Raw genomic sequence first — 25,862 nt, 5'->3', positions numbered from 1 at the left:
CAGGGTGTAGGAGTTTAAGAATTATTTTGCAGGATTAAAACAAATGTTTTTGTCATTGATACTTGCTGGCTACAGCCTGGTGTTGAATTAATTCATCAGTCTATCCACAGTAATATATTATAGAAACTTCAAAGTGTGTGCAAATAATGTATGGCGTTTGTAGGCAAGCTAATAATGTGGCTCTGGGGATGAGAGTGCTAGTTGCTGTGTTTAACTCTATGTTGGTCCAGTAGCAATACTTTACGTCTAGACTAATGAGTCAAAACCAGAGCCAAAAGAAATGAAGCACTGATTATCACATAGTGCGTGCTAAGATCTGAGAACACTCATCGACAGTCAGCTTTGAGAACAGTCAACACAATGTGCAAGAAGACGGTTGTATTGGAGAATCTCCAAGCATCGAGGCCGGGTAGTCCCAGTCATAAGTGGTAAGTACCCACCAAAGGGAGGTAGAGTGGAAGGACAAACCACGAAATCCATCAAACTGTGATACACTGGAAAAGTAGAGACAAATGTTGCTGCTTTTAATAGTTATTTGTAGAAAGCATTTTGCTTAAAGATGTAAGGAACAGAAAGATAATGTTCATATTTAATTTCTGTCATCTAATATGCACTGTGCTTTATAGGCATTTAGGGTGGCTTTTATATTGATCACAGTGTAATGTACCCCCATGTTTGGCATGCCAAATCACTAAACAGACGCTGGTGGTGCTTGGTTTCAAGATTTATTTTTCAGGCCTATGTGTTGCACCTTGGCCCTAAGTCCCGATTCTGTAGTGGTGAATAGGTCAGTAGTCCCAAGGAGGAACAGTTGTATGCCTCGGCCCTGTAATGTAATATGAAAGATACTTTACAGACACAGAAGCTTTCAGTAACATAACCCTTCACCAAGCTCTGATAAAATAATAAATCTGGTCTATAAACTGAAATCAATACACACACAGTCTATCCAAACACAAGACCAGTGATCAGACAAACAAGGTGGGACAGTGTCTCCCTCTCGCTGCTTCTTCCAATGCTGAGTCACTTAGTGTGGCTGGTGATGTGCAAGTAATCTTCTCTTTATGTAGTAACGCTTCCCTGGCGATGTACTTGTAAAACTTTATTCTCTTTTCCATGATCTTTGCTCTGAGTTTGTTTTAATAACATACAAAAGTGTAGGCTAAAAAATAAGTTGCAGCATATCTTTCCATCTAAATACTATTAATTTGTAAAGGAATCACTCTTTTTTAGTATGAAATATAGTAAATATAATAACAGAAACAATTTTACACTTCAAACAAGCTGCAGAACCAAATATAAGAGGCATAGACATTGGTTGCATGCATATAACATATGTAACCCGTGACATTAGTACATGTTATAACATAACTGCTCCTTTTACTGCAGTGCTGAGAAAAATCTACAATCTAGTTGAGACTTTATGGACCTGAAATCTTCATTGAACAAACATCTTGTTAGTAAAATGTAGTTCATTCTGAACTCTTGTTTGTTAGATAAGCTGTGAGAATTTCACTGCATACATTTTCTCGCAGTTAACATAACTGCAACATAATTGCATCAAGCTAGCAGAGCCCCTCCCCTTCAAAAGAAAAAAACAAAAAAACCCCACAAAATATAAAATAAGAAATTGCTTCCCTAAGACCAACCATGAATTTTTCATTTTGCCTGGGGAATATACATGATTGCAGAAAGTAACACAATTTGGTGGCACTTAACTAGAGGATTATAGCCATCAATATTAGATGAACAAGTTCTCCCCCAAGTTAATGAAATTTTTAGATGTATTCCCACATTAGGAGAAGAAAGTGATAAGGAAAGGATCTCATCTCATGTTGTTTCTGCGTTAAGGTACTTTACATTTGACCAAACAAGAGCCTATGGCCACATCCGCAGCACACGTTTTGTTGCTCTGCTTACTAACTATGGAAGTATTTTGTATTTAAAAAACAACAATGTAGATCTGTTACAGAGGCTGGCATCATTGTTATTACTTTATTATTACCGCACCATAGTGGGAAAAGTAGGGTTATTTGTTTTAGTTGCTGTAATAGTATGCTGTCCATTCAGGTAAGTTCTCTGATGAACAGAAAGGGGCCATTTCATAGCCTGAGGACAAACACTCTAAAAGTACCATCTCTCATTTTCTTAGTGGTAACTTTGGGGACATTTGGAAGGCAACCTGTAGAGGACCTAAGGGTATACGTGAGGGGACAGAAAATGATAGACAGTCTGGGATGTAGGGAGGACTGAAAAACATTTAGTGCCTTAGAAACCTTTAGGGGACTGCATTATGTTGCAACCTTCAGCAAGACGCACATTTTGAAGAAAAATTTAGGGCACAGACAATCGCAGTTTCTCTTCTTTTCTGCCTATTCTGATTCAGTCCAGCAGTCATACAGAAAGGCAAACATGCAGCAAACGTCTCTTGCTTATTTTACAAGTTGAATTCTCCTTTAATTAGTACAGCTTGCCTGCTAAAAGAATGCATTTGTAAATCTCATAGTAAGGCTAGTTTTCTCCCATAAAGCTGTTTTTGAATTTGTTTGGTTTTTCGTGATGATACGTCACGAAAGTGCACCAAATTACACGAGAACTAGAAGGACATTAAAAGCTTATCCAAAGAAGAGTTTTGAATGTTCTTCAAGAAGCCTCAAAAACTATTTAAAGAAATCACAAGAAAGCTTACAGACCGTGCTGAAGAATAAAGATGTCCACATCAACTAATGACTTTCAAACTTATCAGAATTGTCCAAACTCTGCTGTCCCTGAGTTTATATGTTTGTTTGCTGCACTTATTCTCAATTTGACAGCAAGATATAAAGAAATGCAGAGCATTAGAAGCTATTTTGCACTATGAACTGTGCTGCAGGTGCTCTTCGCCTCAGTATCTGCTCTGTAACTTCATGCAGTTGATGTGATTTGCAATAATATCTAGGAGGAGTACATATAGTGCCATGCTTAAATTCACTGAACTTTTCTGAGTGACCTTGTGAGTGACAAATGGCAGACTACATGGCTAGGTGCTTGATTTTATTCACCTGTAGCAATAGGAGTGAAACACTTAGGATTAAGACATGCGTCCTGATATTTTTGTCCATGTAGTGCATTTAACAGGAGGCTCCCTTTTTCCTCTTTTTCGTAAAACACGACTATAAACCTGATGATGTTCCTATCCAAGCATTTTTTTCATCAAAAATGAAGTTTTATCTTCCTTTTGAATTACCCTTTAATAAACGACAATTTATATATTTACTGAAGGGGGTTTATGATTTGCATTTCAAACTGAAAACAAAAGCAAAGAGAGAACGAACACTATCAAAACAAACAAAACACTCTCAGTCTCATAGTTTAATTGGAATTATAGTTGCACAGTTTGAAAGTACAGAAGTGGCATAACCCTTTCAACAAGCACATTGTCTAGATTGCGAGCACGGAGTGTTAATTTGTAAATTAATAGCCACTATAAATAACAGTAGCATTGCTAAAATGTACTTAACGTGTAAACACACACTCCTTTGAAGGTGGAAGGAATCATGATCTGCAGACAGCAAAACAGAGTCGTCATATTACACATTTACACCTTGTTTACTGTGATAACGAACATGATTGCAAAGCATGAAATTGTAATTATGTAAAAACCTCCTTATGGCAGAGGACATAGTATTTTTTTTGTTTTTGTCTGCAGTGTTCTCGGAGATGTCTCATAGCGTCCTACAATCCCATATTACAGTTACACTGTGTAATGAACAAATTTCTGTTCACAAATATTGGTCCAATTTCCTGCTCTCCGAAGACTGACATTAGCATCATTACTAAGGAGCATAAACAAAGACTGTGGACTTAGTGAATTGTGATTCTTGAGCCATGTCGCCTCCTTTCCCTCCGCGTTGTCGCAGCCTTTCATTAACTTCTACCTCCTCTGTATCACATATGCATACAGCTTCATTGTTATTCTGCAGTAAACTGAGCCAATTTGGTCTTTCTTTTCTTTTATGGCTTCCAGCATGTGCAAAGTACATGCTGGAAAAAAACATTCAAATTGGAAGGCTCTTGGTAAACAGACATTTATAAAGACATTTCTAAACATTATAATGTGTTTTGTTTTTATTAAGAAAACAGATCATCATTACATACCACAGTAAATATTAATAACTTATAAACTGGCGCTGCTTGTCTGGTAATGAAATGTGAGTAATGGTAGGTAGGGTTTGTTGTGCGTGCTAATTTAGTCACAGATCAAAGAAATACCTCACCTCAACTTTGCTAGTTGCCTTAGGCTAATGCATCTCATCCCTAATTGAGGGTCTCTTCCGACTCACTGAGTCAATACAAATGGCTTTAATACTGAAACCATTATTATTTCAAATCATTGTCAAAAAGGTGGGATAAATCGTTGACTTATGCCCCGTTAATGTCATAAAATTGCCCCATATATTTTACATTATTGACAGTTGGTGGCCCAAAAACAAGTAATGCTAATGATATAATCTCGCTGTGACCACACAGTCCCTCCCAGCCTCCTCCTGCTTCTCTCTTCCGCTGGCTTAGACAAACGGGCTCATCTGCACTGGATCATTTGCTGTCTCCTGATACGCTGAGGTTTATAGCCAGTTATCTCCCGCGATCCATTATCGATTACAATGTTATCTTCTTGCATTGCTTAATCTTTTGGCACAGTAACGTTGTAGCTCAGAGGGGGGGTGGTTCTGGATACAAACTGCTTGGCAATGGGAACACTAGTTAAGATGGATGGGTGTTCATTTGCTTGTAAATGGGTATAGTTTAAATGTAAACTGATTCAGACTGTATTCAGTGTCAGAGAGAGGGCAGGAGGGTTTTTGATTTGCAGCACTTTCTGTTAGGAATTAAAAATCACTGCAACAGTCAATTTATCGAGTTAAGTGTTAAACCTCTGATATTACTCTGAGTGACTCATTTCCTCTGAGGTTAATGCAATATTGTTGTTTGTGCTTGCTTCTTTCTGTGAATCAGCGTGGCTGACAGCAAGCCAACATGGCAATAACAATTTAGAACGAGTATCGTGTGACCAGTTTTTTTTGTCTATGTGTTTTATTTACAGTTGGGTTAATAACTTTGGCCATGAGGGTCTCGGACTTCTTCTGGAGGCACTGGAGAAGCTGCTGGACAAGAAACAGTGAGTCACCTCATATATTTGTTGTTGAGTTTTTGCACAATGTGCTTTTCATTCAATCGCAATACATAAAATCTGTCTTTTCTTTTTCTTTTTTCCAGGCAAGAGCCCATTGATAAACGCAACCAGCATAAACTTATCCAGTGTTTGAAGGCTTTCATGAACAATAAGGTCTGTATGATTCAACAGACATAAGGCCATCCACACAACTGATCACCCACATAAAAATCTCTTTTCGTGTCGGTATGAAGTGATATTGCTCTGACGCAAACGGAAAAATCTAAGCGAGTACACAGGCCTGAAATGTTCACCAGCTGAACAGTGAATTTATTTTACAAAAAAATAAAAAGCACGAGAGAGCAAACTCTTAGCTCACTTACATTAAACATTTTATAAATATCTCAAGAGGCCAAGATTCCAAACCTTATTTGAATCTGAACTCCGACAAGCCTGGGATAATGGGAGCGTAAAGCTAATTTTACCATTTCAAGCCCACAGTCTCAGATCTTTTAATTATCCTTTTTTGGGTAGTCTGGCTCATTTCTCAAAAGTGGCACACATTTCAAGCATAGATGAACTGTTGATATTGCTTCTCTTAGAGTTAATCCCCACATGTGGTCATCTCTACCCATTCTTTCAGTTGTGGGGAGACTACAAGGTACATGAGACTATAAGTATTTGTCCCTATAGTCCTGTCCTGAATTAAATTAATTCATCATCCTCTCTATTTTCTCCCTCGGCCTCGTTGTCCCTCCTTATAAGAAAATTAAGGCCAACTATAACTTACGTAGATTGGAGATTTTTTTTCAGTTTTTTACTTGAAGTGAAAGTTCTCTATGAATGCTAATGTTCTCATTAATTTATACCCAGTGGACTTTTTTCTATATCCTCTCCTGTCTTCTTTTGTGCCCGTAGTATGGACTGCAAAGGATCTTGGGAGATGAGCGGAGTTTGTCGTTGTTGGCTCGAGCGATTGACCCCAAACAGACCAGCATGATGACAGAGATTGTCAAAATCCTCTCCGCTTGCTGCATCATCGGAGAGGAAAACATGTAAGTTCCATTCAGAGACATCACGTTCACATGCGTAGGTAGTCTATCAAAGTCCAACCACAGATGTCTGCAGACACAATAAGTTCTGTCTCAGTGCGTTAAATTGGGAGCTTTGGTTTTTTGCAGGTTTAAAGATTTTAAATAAGGTTTAATTTGAATAAAATTCTTATTTGTGGTCTTTACTTTGGGTCATGTGGATGAATTGACCTTTGAAGTTGCTACCGTACTTTTGCCTATCCTATCTCCTATGGGGATTTTAAGTGTTGATAGGATCACATATTTCTCAGGTTTTCTATATATTTTTCAATAAATTGCAGCTGATATAGAAATAAATGATTGACTGATGGAAAAACAAAGAAAAACAATGAAAGACATGACCCATCACCGCTTTGTGTATACAAATCCCTGTTTCTGAAATAGAGGGAAGAGTGCAGGACATCCCTATAATATTACTGTCGCTTCAGTCTTCTCTCACTGGGTGGCATGTAGTCATACAGAGATTGCACCCCATGCTTATGTGTTTACCCGCTATGAGTTGCCACTGCATTTACAGGTGACCTTAGTCGGTGTAGAAATCTCTTGGATCACATGCTCAGATGATGCAGTTTAGTCTGTTTAATGTGGTGAACTTCTCAGTGTAGCTTGCTGCAGACACAACCAGGCTGACAGCGTATAAATTGGATTTAGGGGAGTGTTTTTTATTGTTTCCCAGAGGGCCAGACTAGAATAACAATGGCACTTCAAAGTCAGTCTGTATGCAGTGCTGGAAACAAACAAACCCACAAATTCTGTTGGAGAAGCTGAGTTCAGGAATGTGTCTGCTATCTCTGACAACTCAGATAGGCCTCAGTTATGACTGCATATGTTTTTGTTTTTTTTTTAAAAAGGTTTTTAATCCAGGTAATTTTTTCTTATTTCTTAATTTTCTTTGTTTAGATTTTTTGCCCTGTATCAGCTTCTAAAGATGCCACTTAAACATGTGTTTACTATAATGTAATTGTCAGACAAGAAATAATTATAACTATATGTACTGTTTGTAATAAAAAAGAACATTTTTACTTCTATAAATAGCAAATAGATGTGAGACATTTTGTTTTGTCATGAAAGGTGAGGCATGGGTCAGAACACTAAGACAATAATGACTACTCTCCCATTTTTCTAGTAAACAGTCCTCCTGAGCCAGGATGTGCAAACCTGGACACTTTAGGGATTGGGGGGGCACTGTTAATGAATCCTACCATCATTAATTCTAGTAATTAGAGTAACAAGGGATTACATTTGGGTCTTTACATTGTCAAGGCTAGAATGAGTAGCAGAGCTGCCCTCTATATTAGCAGGTTATCACTATTAGCAGTACTGGGGTACTGAGTTTCACATAGTCAAAATACAGACAATCAGTCACAATTAGTTTGACTGAACATTTTAGCAATGCACATCATTCCCAGAGCGAGCTTGATTTTATATAATAATGATTTTTCAGATAGATCCATGTTCTCTTCAGTCCCTTCTTTACACAGAGACTGCATGCATACGCACTCATACACAACTACTATTTTAAGCAGATACTGGCTATATAGATAGGACAGACCTCCCTCTCTCTGTCTGTCTCATCCGTGTCAGTCAAAGCATTCAAGAAAATGTTGAAGTAAACATGAAGATCGTCGCCGTGATCATAGCCTTGCATTAAAATGCCCGTATCTTGTAGAAATGACAGCCAAAAGAGCTGAGGTGTCACTTTTTTAGCTCAGAAACTTCCTCCTCAACCAACATTGTGACGCTGGCTCATGTTCAACACCCACTTTAGCTGACAGCATCAAAAGGGAACACAGCGAGTTAAGCAGATCTATCTTGCCTGTTTTGAAGCGTCGTCTGAACTGGCTTTAAAGTTATTCAGTATGCAGCTCCCCGCGTTTGTCTGACTTTGTAACCTCTATCACAAAGAATCATCCTTCTATTTATCTGTTTGTCAGGCTCAGTCTGCACATACAGTCTCGTCGGTCAAGCACATGGTCTTCCTCACTCACAGATTTCCTTCTGGTTATTCCAAATTAAGAAAAGTCAAAATTGCAAGTTTATTTGGCACATGTTTGTACATACATAAACATGCATTCATTTGTATAGTGTGACTGTTTACTTACAATGCTAATACTATAGCATTTATTCCCTGACTTCCATGACAGTAGGCTGAGCTCTGCATACCATGGCAACGATGGCTCTGCAGTGACAGGGGCCACTCGCTGCCAATTATTGGGTACACATGTTGTGAATAACTCTTCATGTAACCGCTCATAAGACATGAATTTACTCTTATTGCAGCCCTGTTTGTGTGGGTGTGGTTATGTGCAGCTTACTTTATTCAGAATTTAGAGGCTAAAATTGTCCAACACTCTATTTAGTTGAGCTGCCTTGAGCCTTTGCAAGTGCTCTAATTTGCTTACCTTCTCAATAGGTGTATTTGAGTGTTTGAGCACTAGTCTGGCTCTCCCTGCAATAATTTGGACCCCATCTCGTTCAGCCAAATACACGATTCCACAGCTGCTTTGACGACTAAACACATTTGCAGGAAAACCCTGTTTTTGTCTGCCATCGCCTTAGTAACAGTTAAAATTGGACACTGTAACAATAAAGGACTAAATTGTATACAAAGGGATTGAAAGCGGTAGAATTTGTCAGATTGACCAAAGATGGGCTGAGTAAATGTTCATGCCAACACACAAGGGAAAATAAGATACATGATGCCTGAGGTGAAAACTGTGAGTAAATGTCCTGGTAGCGATGTGATAAAAGTGTTTGTTGACTTTTGTGTTTGCCTGTTCTCTGTTTTCTACCAGCTTGGATAAGATTCTGGCTGCTATGACAATTGCTGCAGAAAGGAACAATAAAGAGAGATTTGCTCCAATTGTGGAAGGACTGGAGAACCATGAGGCCCAGCAGCTCCAGGTTACACACAAGTCCACTCACATAAGCATTCACACACACACAGCATGCATTCATCATTCCCCTTTTATTACCTTTGGTGGATAAAAGTGACCTTCGTGTTTTAATGGTAACTACAATAACCAGAACACTGTTGTTCTGTAACACGCTGCACTAGATTTGCATTCGTGCTTCCAAACTTAGTAGTTACACCGACACAAACTTAGTAGTTACACTGACACAAACTTAGTAGTTACATTGACACAAACTTAGTAGTTACATTGACACAAACTTAGTAGTTACACTGACACAAACTTAGTAGTTACATTGACACAAACTTAGTAGTTACATTGACACAAACTTAGTAGTTACACTGACACAAACTTAGTAGTTACACTGACACAAACTTAGTAGTTACACTGACACAAACTTAGTAGTTACACTGACACAAACTTAGTAGTTACACTGACACAAACTTAGTAGTTACATTGACACAAACTTAGTAGTTACACTGACACAAACTTAGTAGTTACACTGACACACCTCCACAACCAGGTGCAATTTGATTCTACAACTATTACGCTGAGAAGCTCTACTCAAACTCCTCCTTCACCGCTGCTGATTTCCACATTCATTTTGAAAACATCACAAAATAATAATAAAAAGGATGTCGAATCTCTAATTTATATTTTTCTCCCGTCTTTCTTTTTTATTCCTTTTGCTGCTTCATTTAAATTCTCCATTTTACAGATACTTCACGAGTATTCTTCAGCAACAAGAAAACTTTGTAATAGCAATAACAACACCCCTTAAAACGTGTATTTGCGAAGCCAAAAGGAGGAAATTACTTAAGAAATTACTTTAGCTGCAGGGATTGAGAAGTCTTGAAGGAAAAGTCATGAAGGAAACTGATGAGGCGGGTGGTAGAAGAGAAAGTAGATATTCTTTTATTAGGAGACTGTTGTTTTTCCGTTAAATTTTGCCGTTAATGAAATGAAGCTGGTAATTGTGAAGTAAATTAAAATGCTTTGCTGATGCAGGGGGTTCGGAGGAAATTAATAGACTTTTTATCCAAAACCTGGAATGGGCTCCAGAACTAGACCTCGCTAATGTGATTAAAATGCGTTTTACCCCAGTTCGGGGTATATTTGTCTGCCGAGCATGAGAAGAACTCTGACTTTCAGCTTTAAAACCGTCCTGGCAGTGCCACTTTTAATTACGATGTTTGGAACCCCCTTTTGGCAGCACTGCAGCTCTCTAAACGTAACGCACATAATGCCCTTACCCCCAACTGCTTCCCACTCCACAATACATGACTGAGGTATGTTTGAGGTGATTGATGTAAGTATCTATCTGTATGCAGCAGAAGAGAAAGAATTTTTCATGAGCTCCATGACTTTCTTCACTCACATAAATTCTGTGAAGGTTTGGTGGAGTTTCTTTTATGTGTCTGGCCTCTGGTGGATACAGTAAAATGTCAGGTTTCAGTGCACAGTTCTCAGTTTGAGGCTCTCAAGCTTTTCTCAAACACGGAGAAGTCTGTCATCACTCCGGTTCCTGGCAGTAGTGGCACATAGTCAGCTGCAGTGCATCCTTTACTACAACAAACGTATACTTTTCAAGAGAATATGAATGCATTTGGTAATGCTCCTACGAGCGCTGCAGTAACAGAAAAATCAAAGGTTCGTGGCGTTATTTTCACTTTTGTTTCACTGAGTAGAAAATAAAAAGCGTGTTCAGGTCGTATTAAGGTTGGAAAAAGTTGATTCAGGACTGAATGTTGGTCTTTATGGAAATAAACGTTAAACTGATTTTGGTAAAACTTTTTACCCAAATAGCGTTTTTTTAACCTTGAAAAATCATAAAGCTTACACAGGAAACCACACAGACTCAGAATTGTTCCGATTGCTGTTATTAACGCATACATACCGACAGCACAGGGTCAAGGTTTCAGGAGGCAGTGTTTTTAGATTGCCTGTGGGAATCCTTTAGCCTGCTATCGATTGTCTGTCTAAGGGAAACTATCTTATTCACGACTTCCTCCCCTGAAACACGTTACAGGTCATTATAATTCATCAGTAATTTCCTCGTTACCCAAGCCAGCCTCATCCACCTACCTAGCACACACACACGCACCACCACTCACTTTGAGGATTTCTCCTTACCAATAAATCCATTAATAATGCACATATAGTCAATAGACATACCAGGGTTGTATTTTCTACTTTCTGCAATTTTCCATTTGACTTGTCTCTCTTTACTTCCCTCGCCTCATCCTCGCGGTGCTTTTTCTGTGATTTTGCAGTTTGAAAGGAAATATTAAGGTGCAAATATTCACCTCAAATTGCAGTTACGCTGCTTAGACTAAACATGCATCTTAGAGTTGAGTTACATATCTGATGATGACACTTTTTTTTAGGTAAAATATTTAGTTTCTCCTGAGTTTTTCTCTTGATTTTGTTTTGTTTTCGTTGTTTTGTCTGCTCCACAGGTTGCCTGCATGCAGCTGATCAATGCCCTGGTCACCTCCCCTGACGACCTGGACTTCAGGATACATTTGCGCAACGAGTTTTTAAGATGCGGCCTAAAGAAGATCCTTCCTGTGAGTTAGCAATCTCCAGAGAACACATTGTTTACATGCGTGTCATAAACATAATTTTGCATCGTTATTGCCAATCCTCCCACGACAACTTACCTCTCTCTTATTATAATTACTGAAAGCAAGATTTCCTTTTCATCACAACCCAAATAGCTTTTCGTGCACTTTAAACTTCCAAATAATTGGGATGTGAATGTTTTATGTAATTGTGGTCAGGCAGCATTCAGGCATTCAAACCAAATTATTGAGATGTTAAACTGAGTTATTTTCATTACACACATACTAGAGGGATACATTTTATTGTTTTAATTTAATTAGTAGTAGTAGAAGCTTGTGCCAAGTATTATGCACTGCTAGCACCTCATCACGCAGGCATCATTATCGGCAACCTTACGCATCTTCGCATGAGCCGAAAGGCAAACGAGCTCCAACACATCATTCAAACTCTCATTTGTCACAAGTGGGGTGAAGATGTCACAAAGCCAGTTGTTAATAAGTCATCCCAGCTGTGCCTGTTGATTATTACTGTCATTACTTTAATTAGCTTCAATTCTGCCCCCTGATATGAAAGAGGCTCAGTGTACAGCCATTCATGAATGCCACGTTTACCGCTTTTAATGCCGACATTCAAACTGACACTCTTTCATCTAATTATGAGTTATGCTCAGGAGTCAGTGTTGCTGTTGGCAGAGAACTAGTCCACTGAAAAAGAAAGAACAATTTGTTTTGTTCTTATAGTCCTTGATGCATGTATTTGGCTCTCCTCCTCTTCTCCTTCCCTCCTTTTTTTTGTGCCATTGTGCACCTCCCTCCGAACCAGCGTTGCTTGCTGAAGACAGATGGTGCGCCCAAAAAACGGTGCAGGGTGATTGATACCTGCAGAAATTGGGTTACATTTGGCCCTGTCTCCATCTGTAAATTCCACTGCCAGTGATTCATAGAGAACTTGTAAAGAGCACCTCTGTAGCCCCTTGTGGCTGGAACAGGTGTGCAGGAATTGGTACTGTCTGGAATACTTAGTGAGAGTTCACAGCATCTCAGTTCCCAGTTTTCTGTACACCTGGAAGAGGGAGATGAAATTTTGGTGTTAGTTTTTTTTCTTTTACTTTTTTTTTTTTTTTTTTAGAATAAATTAAGTTATAAATACCATAAAGTGGAAGCCTGTGAAAATTGAAAAGTAAAATTTTCACAAACCCATACATGCTAATGCGTCTGCAACATAATAATCTGCAGTACAGGATGACCTTTGGTAAAACTTAATCTAAACTATATACTGTATGTCTAACTCACTGCAGGAGCTAAAAGAGACAGAAGAGCTGGACATCCAGCTGAGGGTGTTCAATGAGAACAAGGAGGAGGACTCGATCGAACTCTCACATCGCCTGGATGACATCCGCGCAGAGATGGAATATCCTTTTGTCCTCCCTCTGTGAGAATATACAGATTCTGCAGAACTAGCAGTGAGAGATGAGTGTATATCGTGGGTTTGGTTAAGCTTCATAGGCTGAAGCCCCCTCATGGCTTTGTTCATTAGAGAAGGATTCGAGGAGCTTGAGCACATTATCCAGCTTCATCTCTGGCCAGGTATACTAGGTAAATAACCTCGTAATCTTAACCTCCAACCTCTCTTTTTTTTATTAGCTCTTCTCCTCTTCACTTCACTTTTTGTCTTTTGTCTGTTATCGTTGGTCAGACTCTAGTAAGACTCCTGAGGGAGATATCGAATAGGAATACTCTTTCCCTTTCTTACCATTTAACATTTACAGTAGACAATTAAAATTTCCCATGAAGTGATATTGTCCTAAATGGTAACATATCATATTTTTTTCTGTTTAAGTAACAGTCTGCTCTCGTTTCCCTGCTCCAATTTAGAAAGGTGAATTTTGACCTCTAGCTCTCTGTGGATGTCCATTTAACTCCAAACACTCACAGTAGAAGTTAATAAGGTGATATGTAATTTAGTCCCAAGTTGGAAACTTCTTCAAGCACCCCAGACAAGAACCTTTTAATAATTCACAAATCTTCTCTAAGGCTATGTATGAATAGCTGACATTGTTATGCAGATGTTCATTCCCACAGCCTTTTTCTTCCACCAAATCCCACAGTCCTAGTACATGCACAAAGTGCTACTGTGAGTGACAGCTGCTGTTGACACATGTAGGTTAGGGGAGGAGGTAATGTGTGTGTATGTGGAGAGACGATATAGGGGGAAAAAGTGCGCCGAGATTAATGATGTGCTTGAGCAGGTTCACAAATGAGAAGGTCCAATGTTTGTTTCGAAGGACAATTTGGTATTGATCTGTTAGGTATGAGCATAATCTCAACGCCCAGGGCTACCCTTTGTCTCTTTGCCTGCATGCGGACACATTCTTATATATGTACAGACAGGTAGTACCTCTGTTACCTGAAGACTGTATATGTGTCTTGCAGCAGTTTCATGAATATTAACCTGAAAGGCCTGTCTCCTCTGTGTCCGACCCAGGTCCAGGTGCCGAGGAGGTGACTCCAGGCCACTAATAAATATTAATGATCTGTGGAATGGTGATTGATTGACCCCAACACAGACTGGCCTACATCACACTTGACTGCCACTCATGTTTATTCATTATTTGGAGAGATAGTGTAAAGAGAGACAGAGAGTAAGAAAGTGAGCGTAGAGGAGGTGCCAATGAATAGATTGGCATTTTACATTAGGTTTATGTCTGCAGTTTAGTGATAGATGAAGCTAGTTGGATACTTTCCCAGTGTGAGCTCTTTCTCATGTCCTCTCAAATGCTGCTGTGGTGAGGCTATAATTGAATCTCACAGGCCTGGTAATTCTCCCAGGCTTCAAACTCCACTAATGCAAGGAAGGCAAAATGATACTTTAGAGAAGCCTGTATTCCCATCCCTGCTTCTCTAAAAATTTGATATGGGATAAGAGTTTAATTACAGACATTGTTGAAATTAATAGCAATTAATCGGACTGTCAAACAGTGTTTAAAAGAATTGATCTGCTCCAGTTGCAGTGCGTGCAGATCGTTTTGTATGGGTGACAGCAAGCCGGGCCATATAAAGATCGTAGTTCAGTTTCTGCACATTCATTTAACGGATATTTTCTGTACCGAAAGCAGGATGGAGGGAAATCACGACATATGGTGCCAACATGCTGCAAATTTAACGCGATTGCTTTGTAGTTACTGCGTTTCTCTTTGTAAATATTTTAACATACATTGTCAAGATCTGCACTTCGTGTTAGGATGGCAATCAGGTTTTTATCTCTGCAAGCTTGACAGTGCAGTCTCCTTAATCTACTTTTTTTCTGCACATTTCTGAGAGGCTTATTCCACTTTTTATTTTCAGAGAAGATGAGTGCCCATTGGGAAATCGTCTTTTCTCAAGCAAACAAATCAGACAGACTCCAGATCACTCATTTTCTGTATTTATTTAATTGTTAGAGTTACGCTTTAAGGAGGTTATGAGAACAGCACAAATATTTTACTGCATTAAATACGACATCAAAATTGAAACGTTTTTCTCTCAGTAACTTTTTTTTAATTCATCACTTACAATTACATATTTACACATGAAGAATAAAATGTAGGCTAGTTCAGTTTTATGTCTGTTTTCAATGCCAAAGCCATCACTACCTCCCCCTGGGAAATGCAAACATAAGATGTAATCAGTAACTTTTGGAAATCAAATAAGATCAGTTTTTACTCCTCCTACATGTCAGTTTCAATTTCAGTTTTGAGACTCAACTGTACTTTTGCCCTACGAATAATCTGATGCTCATCATTCTTAGCTTAAAAATTCAAGCCAGTTTTTCTCTTATTAATTTTCCATCTCTTGAAAAGTCTGGAATAAAAGGGATACCAGAGGGGAGCATTTTTCATTCCTGATCCCTTTCCACAAGTTAGCTGTTTACACTGCTTTAGCTCTCTCGAGAGAGGACGGATAAGAGGAATCGCATCTCTGTTTGCTTCTGCGCACAGAGTCCTTGTAAGAAAAGCTGGCAGAGATAAATAACTATAATGAGGAGTAAGAAGTAATGAAAATCTAAATGTTTATTGCAGTTGAATGATCCTGAATAATAAGGAGTTCAGGTTGGGGGGGGGGGGGGGTTTCCAAAGAAGTTAGCCATATCTGCAATAACATGTCAATAACTAAAGTTGCTTGTCCTTAACCTTACTCTTGCACTGATATGAATGAGGTGTACCATCTCCTGTCCAATATGGTGAAAGACACTGCCTCAGAGACCTACTTCCTGTCAATCCTTCAGCACCTATTGCTCATCAGAAATGACTATTACATCAGGTAAGTTGTGTTTGTGTTTTTTTAACTACCACTAACTTTGTATTGACCGATTACCTTGTGGTGCTCTCTGTAAGTTTGGTGTAGTTTTTCCTTTACTTTTTCCCCATAAAAAGTGCTACAAAAAGCATAAATTTTAAGGTTTGACATTAGGGACTTGGTTGCTTTGACTGACAGGTGGAGGCTAGTTAAGGAGCTGGTGTTTTCAATCATCATTTTTATGATGCTGGTGCTTTCTGCCTGGTTATTTGTCAATAATCTGACAAATAATAAGGCTTTTTTTGTTTAATTTTGTTAACATCCCTGTTACTGAGCACGAATTAGCAGATATGAAATATGTGAAAAGCAGCTGCTCAACTGGGTCCAAAAGTAAAATAGCATTAAGTTACAAAACATGTGCACGTGTACACTGTAGTTACATTCTGAAAGGGGAGAAAAGCTTTAAAAATAGCTTGTAGCTATTTTTTATTAATCTCCTTTATTGTGAACTCCAAAGTTAAAAAAAGAAAGAAAGAAAAGAAAACACTGATCAGAGTACTGCAGGGATAAAGTAATGCCTCCATAATTGCAACCTCAGTGGACAAACAGATTTAGTTTCCAGGTTGTCTGCATTTTTTTAAATTTGGTGCTGAGATTCACTTGAACTCAAGCAAGTACTGATTAGATTTTGGGGGGTGGAGGTAAAGGTCTGATATCATTTCGTCCAATTCATGTCAGTGTTGATTCCTCAGGAACAGCTGGGCCTAATTTTATGAAATCTAAGACAGCTCTAACCCAGGAAATCAAACGCCAACTTACTGTACATTAAGTTTTACATGAATGTAGAATGGGATAAAGTGACGAAGCGGTGACATTTTCTATCCAAAAGGTCCAAAGTCGACTTCACTTTGACATAATGTGGAAAATGAGGGAACATTTTCAACACCATAGATATTTCATTCTTGGCAGGTTGCTAAATTCTTAACATTGCCCTTGTATTATATTTCTTCAAAGTCTTCACTACATAAATTATAAATCTATACAGATATGGTTGTAAACTGCAACTTAACTGGTTAGCAGAGGCGGTAGTTTTAATTTAATTGATTTTAACCTGTGGGGGTTGCTTTTTATTTTACCTTTGAAGAGGAAAAATATCAGTAGCCGGGAAGGTCGACACTCTTCTAAATAGAGTGATTCTGGTGATTTCGCTGCTGTGTCAGATCTTTTTGCAGAAATAAGACTTAAAAAAGAGAGTTCAAAGATGAAGGAAAGCTGTGAGGAGGACGATGAATTTACCATAGACAAGTTGCTGTTCCCCTCGAGTTATGAATGATGTATTCCTCATCTATTCGGAGGAAGTGAGAAATAGAATTCGCATTAACCATCCAGTATCACTATGTCCACCTCAGCTCGAGTGCCCACAGTGTAAGCCAGCAGTAAAGAGAGATCAGTACCAAAACTCGTAAAAATCGGACGGCCTTTTTAAAGATATGTTTTGGAATATTTCTTTCTTCTTGAGCTTGCATAACAAAAGCAAGGAAAATCTCATACCCAAACATTATCACCCGAAATGCATTATGACTGAGGCCTTTTTATTCCTCGTACATCACTGCTGTGCACTTAGGATGATGGAGGACACAGTGTTACACTACATGCAGCTATTTCCAATAGATACTATCGGCTATTTTTTGGCCTTTGCCCTAAGAGTTATCAGCTTTTAGGGTTGTGGTTAAAATGTGTGGCTATACCATTTCCACAACATGAAACTAAAACAAAGTGGGAGGCCAGTAAATGGTTGGGTTTAACTGGGATTATTTACTGGTGGAAGTCTTTTAAAGGTAGCTTTCACATGAATAAACTTGTAGTTGTATTTTTCTGTACAAAGTAAGACATTACATTTCTTTGTCATTGTATTAATTTGAATTACCGCTACACTTGGCTCCTTAATTCTCCTTTCAAATAATAACATTAAATGAGCGTTCATTAAATATTATAATTAGTCTTCTAATAATAAGACCTTCTATAATGGGCAGCTGCTCTGTCTACTGTAATTCCTTCTAACACAACACTAGTTGTTTTTCTCCCCTCTGGGGTTTTGGTGTATTTTTGATAATTAATCTCTTCCTGAAAGCCTAATGAATGGGAGCACATCAAACCCACCCAGTAAATATAGAGCAGATCTGCTCTTTTGGAGCCTGGTGATATGGGGATTACACTGGCTATGTGGAGCAGAGCTGGATCAAGTGGCTGGGGCTGTGCTGAACTGCAAGCTATCACTGGAAGAAATGAAGGTGCCAAAGTAAAAGAAGAGGTGGGGAACGATGCAGGGGACATATGCTTGCTTCTGGAGCCCAGCCCTGCCCACTGTGGAGGGGCCTGACAGTTCTGGGTCACTCTCTCCGTCTGCAGTTATCTCCACCCAGCCCCTATCTGCCTGGTGGTGGCGGAGGATGGAGGATGGAGGGAAAATAGGGCGGCTTATTGAGATAATAATGTGGTGTACATTGGTGACAGTTGTAAGCCGAGTGCCATAGTGCTTAAGTCATGCAGGGCGATGTGTGAGCTTTCACTCGCTTGTTCCAGTCATGAGTGGGCGAATCCACCAGGCTTAATGTATGGCATTTCATGCTTTCAAAACAGAGCACCTAAATGCTGATTTATTCTTATTTGCTTTGGCTCAGAATTTTGTGGCTTTTCATTTTCCTGCTCATAACATGATATGGTCTGTCCACCCACAAGGTATCATCAGAACATAGCCTTTGAATTTTTGTGCGGAGTTAAAGCCCCGAAGAAAAAAACAAAACAAAAGTTTTCTGCATTTAATGTTTGATAACAAAGTGTGTTCCTTTTTGCTCAGATACATACTTGAATGATGTACTTTTTTATCTTTTCAGACAAATTACCTGACAGCAGACACATTATTCACGGTTCTGCCTGCTAACATAATTATTTATTTTTCGTGACATTAATGCTCTTTCATTGTAGTGCTCTGGTACAGAGCCATTCAGGTGGGCAGTCTTTGATCAGACTTTGAGTGTCTTGTTTAGATCAAAAATGGAATAAAATGTCAGGATTTTTGGCAGCTTGGATTTTCATTTTTAGGAAGCTATAAATGAACTAATAATGAATTAATATTAGCCACATACAGGTTTACAGATTTTCCAGTGTTGGCTTTGTCATCTTCTTGTTGTAAAATTATACACCCAAATGGTTGCTCGCAAATACACATTTATATTTTCTAAATAACAATAGAATTAATCTACATGAAATTAGTATTATTTGCCAGTGAAAGCCTCTCTGGACTGGTGTACCATGTAATTGTTCCTTTTAACAGAGGGACATAGCTTTTGCTCACTGCACCCACTAAAAATATGTTTATTTAAAAGAGATGAAAGGAGTTCATGTAATTATTGAACCACTGGGTTGTTTATCCTGTTTGTCCAATTGATAATGCTATATTCCACCAATTAATTGTATAATAACCGTTATTGCCCAATAAAAAATAAATAAATAGCATTGACAGGATTAGTCGGTCCTATCTGTGTGCACCTGTAAAAAGGATACTTTGTATTTATTCATTTATATTTAAAATAATTGAAAAAATCCATAATTTAGGTTTAATTTGATGAACATCATTAAGTGTCAGTTTTTCACATTTAATGGTTTTCTGGTCAATGTCTTGCTTAGAAAATAATTATCTCTTGCTTAAACTGCCATTGTATTTGCTAAATGTCACTTGCAATTAAAGCTGATAATGGTACAGAGAAAAGGTCACATACCAGCCTGTGTGCTAGAGTCGGACTCTCGGGCCGATTCGCACAACCTTCTTGAAAACACCAAGCACTCTGTCACACTCCTAACTGGCTGACATGTTTTTCTATTCATTGTGCTTTCAATTACTCACATTACACTGATTAGATTTACATTTCAGTTTTTATGGTTTCTCTAATTGGCAAAGATGATTGCAAATTATGCAAAAGGGCAAGCATGGCCTCGGCTACTGTCAGTCACCTTGAAATTAAAAGGCTAACACATACTTGGGTTCTGTGTACCCATTAATCTGCTAATTCCATGTAAGGGTTGATCAAATTTAATAGGGTGCCTATTTTGTCCAGCAGCACCCTTTTTGACATGGCATTTTGTGACCTCTGGGTTGGATAACAGACCCATTTGTGGTTAATTAGCCTTGTGGAGTTTGCGTCACTCATATCTTTCTGTGGTTTGTCTAATTGTTCTACTGTGTTTCGTGACTCTTCAGGCCTCAGTACTACAAGGTGATAGAAGAGTGTGTGTCTCAGGTGGTCCTCCATCGCAGCGGGATGGACCCGGAGTTTGTCTATAATAAAAGATTGGATGTGGACTTCACCCACATGATTGGTAACTAGAGAATTGTTTCATAATCATTTGTTACTTGCTAATTACACATACTGTAAGACGGCACAGCGATGCAGTGGTTTGAACTGTGCCTGTTATGTCATATGATATGATGTGTGTTGACAAACAAAATCTAAATGTTAATATGTGAATAAAAAGTCACCTTTGCTTAAGGTAAAACAAGTACCTTAAGTAAAGGTGACTTTTTTTAGATCCTGTGCTTCAGGAGTTATATTAGGAGTTATATTCATTATTCTCCCAGAGCCTTCGTCTAACATCTCCAGTGACTTGTCATAAGATAAGAGGGTCATTTAATTATTAGTTAACTGAATCCAGTTAATTCAGGAAGAAAAAGCCCTGTTAGACTTTAAAAAAATCTTGCTTGTAGTCTTCCAGTGAAAACATCTATTTGCACTGTGTTACTAATGGGTATCTTTTTAAACAGAGAAATAAATAACACCACCATGTGTCTCTCAGTTGTGTCACCAACAGTTCTGCAACTTGCCAACAAAGGGTCATTAAAAGTTTCTAAACCTATGCACAGAGGATCGGTGCAGTATAAAAGACGTTTTTTTTCCTTCTCACTTCACTTGGATTTAATCAAGTAATTTTAAAAAGAAACAAAAAATCTGTTTTTCTTTTCACATCTTCATTTAGTTTTTGAAAGGTGTCTATTCACTTGTGTTTTTATCCACATTCACCACAGGTTTTTCATTTTCTAAATGAAAAATGTGTAGCTAAATATGTGATTTAGCAAATCATTAACGCCTAGAATTTGCACTTTTGCTACCTACAGGGCAGATGTAAAATGTGGGATTTGTAAAGGCAAAGCTAACAAAATAAAATAAAAGATAGAGACGTCTGATTTGATCCATATTTATATACTCTGATTTCTTTCTTTTTGTTTCAAGGCACATACCCTTAGGCAACAGATAGCTAACAGTCGGTGGTGGTGTTCTTGTTACAATAAAACACTGATGTTAATAAAGAAGTGGAATAGATGAAGGGGTGAGAGATAAGTACATTTGCTAATCAGAACCAAGAGTTGCACAAGGTGCTTAAATGTTAATACAATTTTAATGAAATCTAAAAAAAATAATATTATGTTATCGCTGGCTGATAATGCTACATTAAATGAAATGAAATTAAAAATTCAGTGATTGATGCGATCTCCCAGACCTAACAGTTGTTCCAAGATTTAAAAAAACAAAGAAAAAACAATCCCCAGCTTTTATGTACTTTTAAAACAATATGCGACTGTAAATCTCAGGAGCCTGTAAGGCACACCCACAGATGCATTTGAATTATCTTTTGACCATGGCCAACTTCTCTTGCAGATCAGCTTGTGGATAAAGCCAAAGTTGAAGAGAGTGAGCAGAAGGCAACAGAGTTCTCCAAAAAGGTGAGACATTAATCACTCCAGCAGCGCCCCTCGGTTGGTCAGCTCCCATCAGGAAAGTTTTTTCTTCCTCCGAGCTCCCAGACAAGCTATTGATTTTCCATGCCCTGATCAATACCTGGCTGTGACGGTACATGATCCGTATCAGCATTACAAGAATCAATGCAGATGTTCTGATGTATACTTATTTGTGCACAGGGCCAGGGTAGAGTTAAGTTATATGCAGACTCTGATACATGTTTTTAAGCTGATGCTTTATGGGCCTCTTACTGTATTTTAAATTAGTTGTGGTATCATTCAATTACTGGCTTGATTGATGGTTTGTATTTTTGGAGAGAAATAAAATTCAAAACCTTTCTTTCAGCGTCGTACTTTTAGTAATAAATTGTGTTTTAGAATAGAATAGAATAGAATAGAATTCAACTTTATTGTCATTGCACATGCACAGGTACAGGGCAACGAAATGCAGTTTGCATCCATCCAGAAGTGCTTTAGTGATATAGATATATTACAATATATATTAGCAATAATATAGATATGTGAGTATATTACAGAAATGGGTCTATTATGGTATGTTATAATGTGTTTTATGTGTTTTATGTGTTTTATGGAGAAACATTATCACGGGCTGACAACACCCCAGTGGGGGTCCTGGGAATGTTTTTTCCTTAAGAATCATGCCCCACCATCGTACCGGGCACCCTACTGGGACAGTGAAATCATTGTAACGACACGGCATAGTTTCTGCAAAGGTTAGAACCATCAGGATACATGAAAGCCAAGCCTGAACCAAAGACAGAGGACAACAGGGCTCTGGGGACACGGGACCTATGAACAGAAATTGTCCAGAGAGTGTAAGGTGGCGTGTTTTGGTGTCTGTTGACATGCCCTGTGGCCAATCTCTGGAGACACCCTGCCGCTCACCAACCTCTGTGCCCGTGTGTTTACATCTTTGTATATGTGTTCTGCACATAGACATCTTAGTATTTCTTGTTGCAGTTTGATGAAGAGTTCAGTGCACGGCAGGAGGCCCAAGCCGAGTCTCAAAAGAAGGAAGAAAAAATCAAAGAGTTGGAGGGGAAGATCCAAGCCCTGGAGTCCCAGGTAAATCCATTTTTACTCTACAGAACAATGTTGCATTCCCCAGAGATCTTTATAGTGTATCTTTCCCCAAAAAACAAGAAAACAAAGATAGGTGAAGCTCGGTTGTCCAAAACTTTTCTGTTTTTAAAATGAAAGACTAAGAATGTGCAAATAAATGTGTTTGTCCTAAAATCGTAGCACAGAAAAGTAATGGCGCCACTAAAAGAAAGTTTTGTTTTTATCCGGATACCTTTCCACCCCACTTACAGATGCAAAGCTACTGTAAGTGGGAGTTATCACCCATGCAAGAACATTTGATTTAATAAGGGGTCAATCTCCTTCTTAAGTTGTATTTCTTTATATGGACGAATTGCTCTATTGAAGCTTTTCCTATGAAATTCTATCATCACAGACATCGATTGCATTTCTTTTTCTTGGCCTCCACATCATTTCTTCCCAGGCAAAATCTTCCATTTTGAATGCAGAAAATGACTGCTATTTCCCCCTTAACCCAATTTCAAACACTTTAGTACTACCTTGGGACAAAAAGGCAGTTTGCCTCCCTGCTTAGGGAATTTAATATAAACCAGCATTGAAAGATGGTATAGCTACATCCGTACCAGAGGTTGCTTTTTCTTTCAAACATTCATATCTCGTGGCTTATGTTGGTACTTACCAACTGATAAACTGCACCTGCATATGTGGTCCAGGAATCACTTTCAGATCTCACGTCAGTCTACAAAAAATACTGTTGTGCAGAATGAACTTCAGCTGGTTTCATAGCCAAAGTTATGTAGCCGTTTTCTCCTTCGGATTCAGTTTGTGTGTAGATCTCACTTCTGTGCTTCATACGCCTACAGGGTGTGTCGCCACTTCTTACCTGCACTTGTAACCTCTGAGGTGTCAAATTGAGCCATAACAAAGGCAACATTAACGCATTACATCTAACCGTTTAATAGAAATGTAGGTGTGTGTGCAGGTGCACAGCCCTGATAAAAAGAATGAGTTTTACATATTTATAATTAACTTTTAACATCCTTAGTAAGTTCTAAAATCATTTTAGTTCAAGCTCAGATGAACAACAATACATTAAATATTGTTATTTATTTAACAAAACTTTAGCCAAATATAACAGAAGCAATGTGTGAAAAACCAAGTGCACCCTTCTAGTTCTGGGAATTAAGAGTTTAAGTAGCAGTCAGGTACTGCTAATCAAATGCACTTGATTAACTGATCGTGTGTGAGCACCTCTTTAAAAGCAATTCGTGACAATTTGCACATCTGGATGGTACAGGTGTGGGCTAATACAATGCAAAGGAGGAAAGATATCAGCAGTGATCTCAGAATAAGCAATTGTTGCTGCTCATCAGTGAGGAAAGGGTCATAAGTACCTGTCCTAATGGTCCCACTGTAGTCCATCATTCTACAGTGGGAAAGAGTATTTGCAAGTGGAAACATTTAGTCTTCCCAGGAGTGGACTTGCCAGCCAATTCACCTACAAGCTACGTATGTCAGACTCTGCAGGCTTCAGTTAACAAGTTAAATGTTAAAGTTCATGTTAGAAAAGGACTGAACAATCATGGCTTGTTTGATAGGGTTGGCTGGATTAAGCCTCTTCTCTCCAAAAACAACATGGCAGCATGGCTTGGGTTAGGAAAGCTGCATATGACCAAACCACAAGGCTTCTGAAACCATCTCCTTTGGATGGATAAAACCAACGTGGGGATAATGCACAGCGCCACATTAGGGAAAACTAAACACAGCACATCACCACAAGCATGTCAACTGTCAAGAACAGTGGAGGAAGGGTGATGATTTTCAGGCAGGCTTGTTTTGCAGAAATAGGACCCTGACAGTTATTGAGTAGACCATGAACTCTTCTGTATACAAATGTATTTTACATTCAAATATGAGGCCATCTGTCCAGCAGCTAAAGCTTGGCTAAAACTAGGACACACAACAGGAAAATGATCCCAAGCACAGCAGCAACAACAAAATGGCTGTTGAAAGAAAAGTATCAAAGTATTGCAATGGCCCAGTCAAGGTCCAGACCTGAACCCGAATGAAAAGATGTGGCAGGACCTTAAGAGAGCTGTGTATAAATGAATGCCTGCGAACATCACACAGTAAATACGAGGATGCGAGAATTCCTCCACAACAGGAACTGATAAAGTCATCCAGAAAACGACTGATTAAAGACATTTGGGAGTTATTGCTGCTAAGAGGAGTTCTACATACCTTTGAATTATAGGGTTTGCTTTGTTTCTCACACATGACTTCTACATTTTGGCTTAATTTTAATAATAATGAGACAGTTGCTGTTTATTTCAGGTTGTATTTACTTAATTTTAAGACCTTGTAAGGAATATGTAATCCTTTATTATGTCCTGATAAGTCAAAGCTTACCATAGAGAGCGTACTGCAGTAAACATCTGCATACCTTAGTATTTACTAAGTGTCTGATCAATAACAGGACGTGTTTTTACCTGTGACATCTAAAAGGACAAATCTCTTCTGCTCCTGTATCCACTGAGCATCTATAAATCCGTGCTGCTTGTTCATGGGTTTGGTCATATAACAGGTACCTCAAACAGGCTGAATTTGTTTTGGCTTTTCATTGTTCCCAAACTAGTTCATCACTCATCACTCCTTTCCTAAGCACTGCAAGCCCATTTTAATCAGTCCATAATCGCCACCTCCCCTGCTCAGCCTTGTTCTTTCTTTGCCTTGCTCAGTCTTTGTGTACATCAGGTTGTGCTACCTTTACCTGCCCTAATTCCCTCGTTGGAGCTTTTAACAATCTTTTTTCTGCACTATAACACACCTTTCCCTCATCTTCCCATAGCAGGTCTGTGTCTTTTGAAGACTAGCTGGCTATGGCACGTAGCGTACAGCAGAGATGCCCCGGAGAGTCAAACTCTCTCTTTCTCTGTTTGTCTGAATGCTCCTTCAAAGAACAGCTACTGCTGGAGAGCTGCAGAGACATTAACCTCGACAGGGAAACATGTCATT

The 25,862-nt window shown here is 38.7% G+C and overlaps 1 protein-coding gene across 7 annotated transcripts in view; it reads left to right on the top strand.

Moving 5' to 3' along the window:
* The window catches only part of diaph2 (diaphanous-related formin 2), a 378,450-nt gene that overhangs the window by 105,866 nt on the left and 246,722 nt on the right, over positions 1 to 25,862 (top strand). For all 7 annotated transcript variants that reach the window (XM_085363442.1, XM_085363427.1, XM_085363433.1 and 4 more), the window contains 10 exons: positions 5,084 to 5,158; positions 5,257 to 5,326; positions 6,071 to 6,207; positions 9,039 to 9,147; positions 11,615 to 11,725; positions 13,018 to 13,130; positions 15,902 to 16,018; positions 20,253 to 20,371; positions 21,706 to 21,770; positions 22,767 to 22,871. In XM_085363442.1, the coding sequence (XP_085219568.1) occupies positions 5,084 to 5,158; positions 5,257 to 5,326; positions 6,071 to 6,207; positions 9,039 to 9,147; positions 11,615 to 11,725; positions 13,018 to 13,130; positions 15,902 to 16,018; positions 20,253 to 20,371; positions 21,706 to 21,770; positions 22,767 to 22,871 (1,021 nt within the window). The remainder of the gene's footprint in view (positions 1 to 5,083; positions 5,159 to 5,256; positions 5,327 to 6,070; positions 6,208 to 9,038; positions 9,148 to 11,614; positions 11,726 to 13,017; positions 13,131 to 15,901; positions 16,019 to 20,252; positions 20,372 to 21,705; positions 21,771 to 22,766; positions 22,872 to 25,862) is intronic.

The sequence above is a fragment of the Diplotaxodon limnothrissa genome, linkage group LG2, assembly GCF_057381915.1.
Source record: "Diplotaxodon limnothrissa isolate DT_005_m linkage group LG2, D_limnothrissa_male_GT1.1, whole genome shotgun sequence".
In the NCBI taxonomy this organism is placed as follows: domain Eukaryota; kingdom Metazoa; phylum Chordata; class Actinopteri; order Cichliformes; family Cichlidae; genus Diplotaxodon; species Diplotaxodon limnothrissa.
The sequence above is the reverse complement of the archived record's forward strand: the minus strand, read 5'-3'. Positions and strand labels throughout refer to the sequence as shown.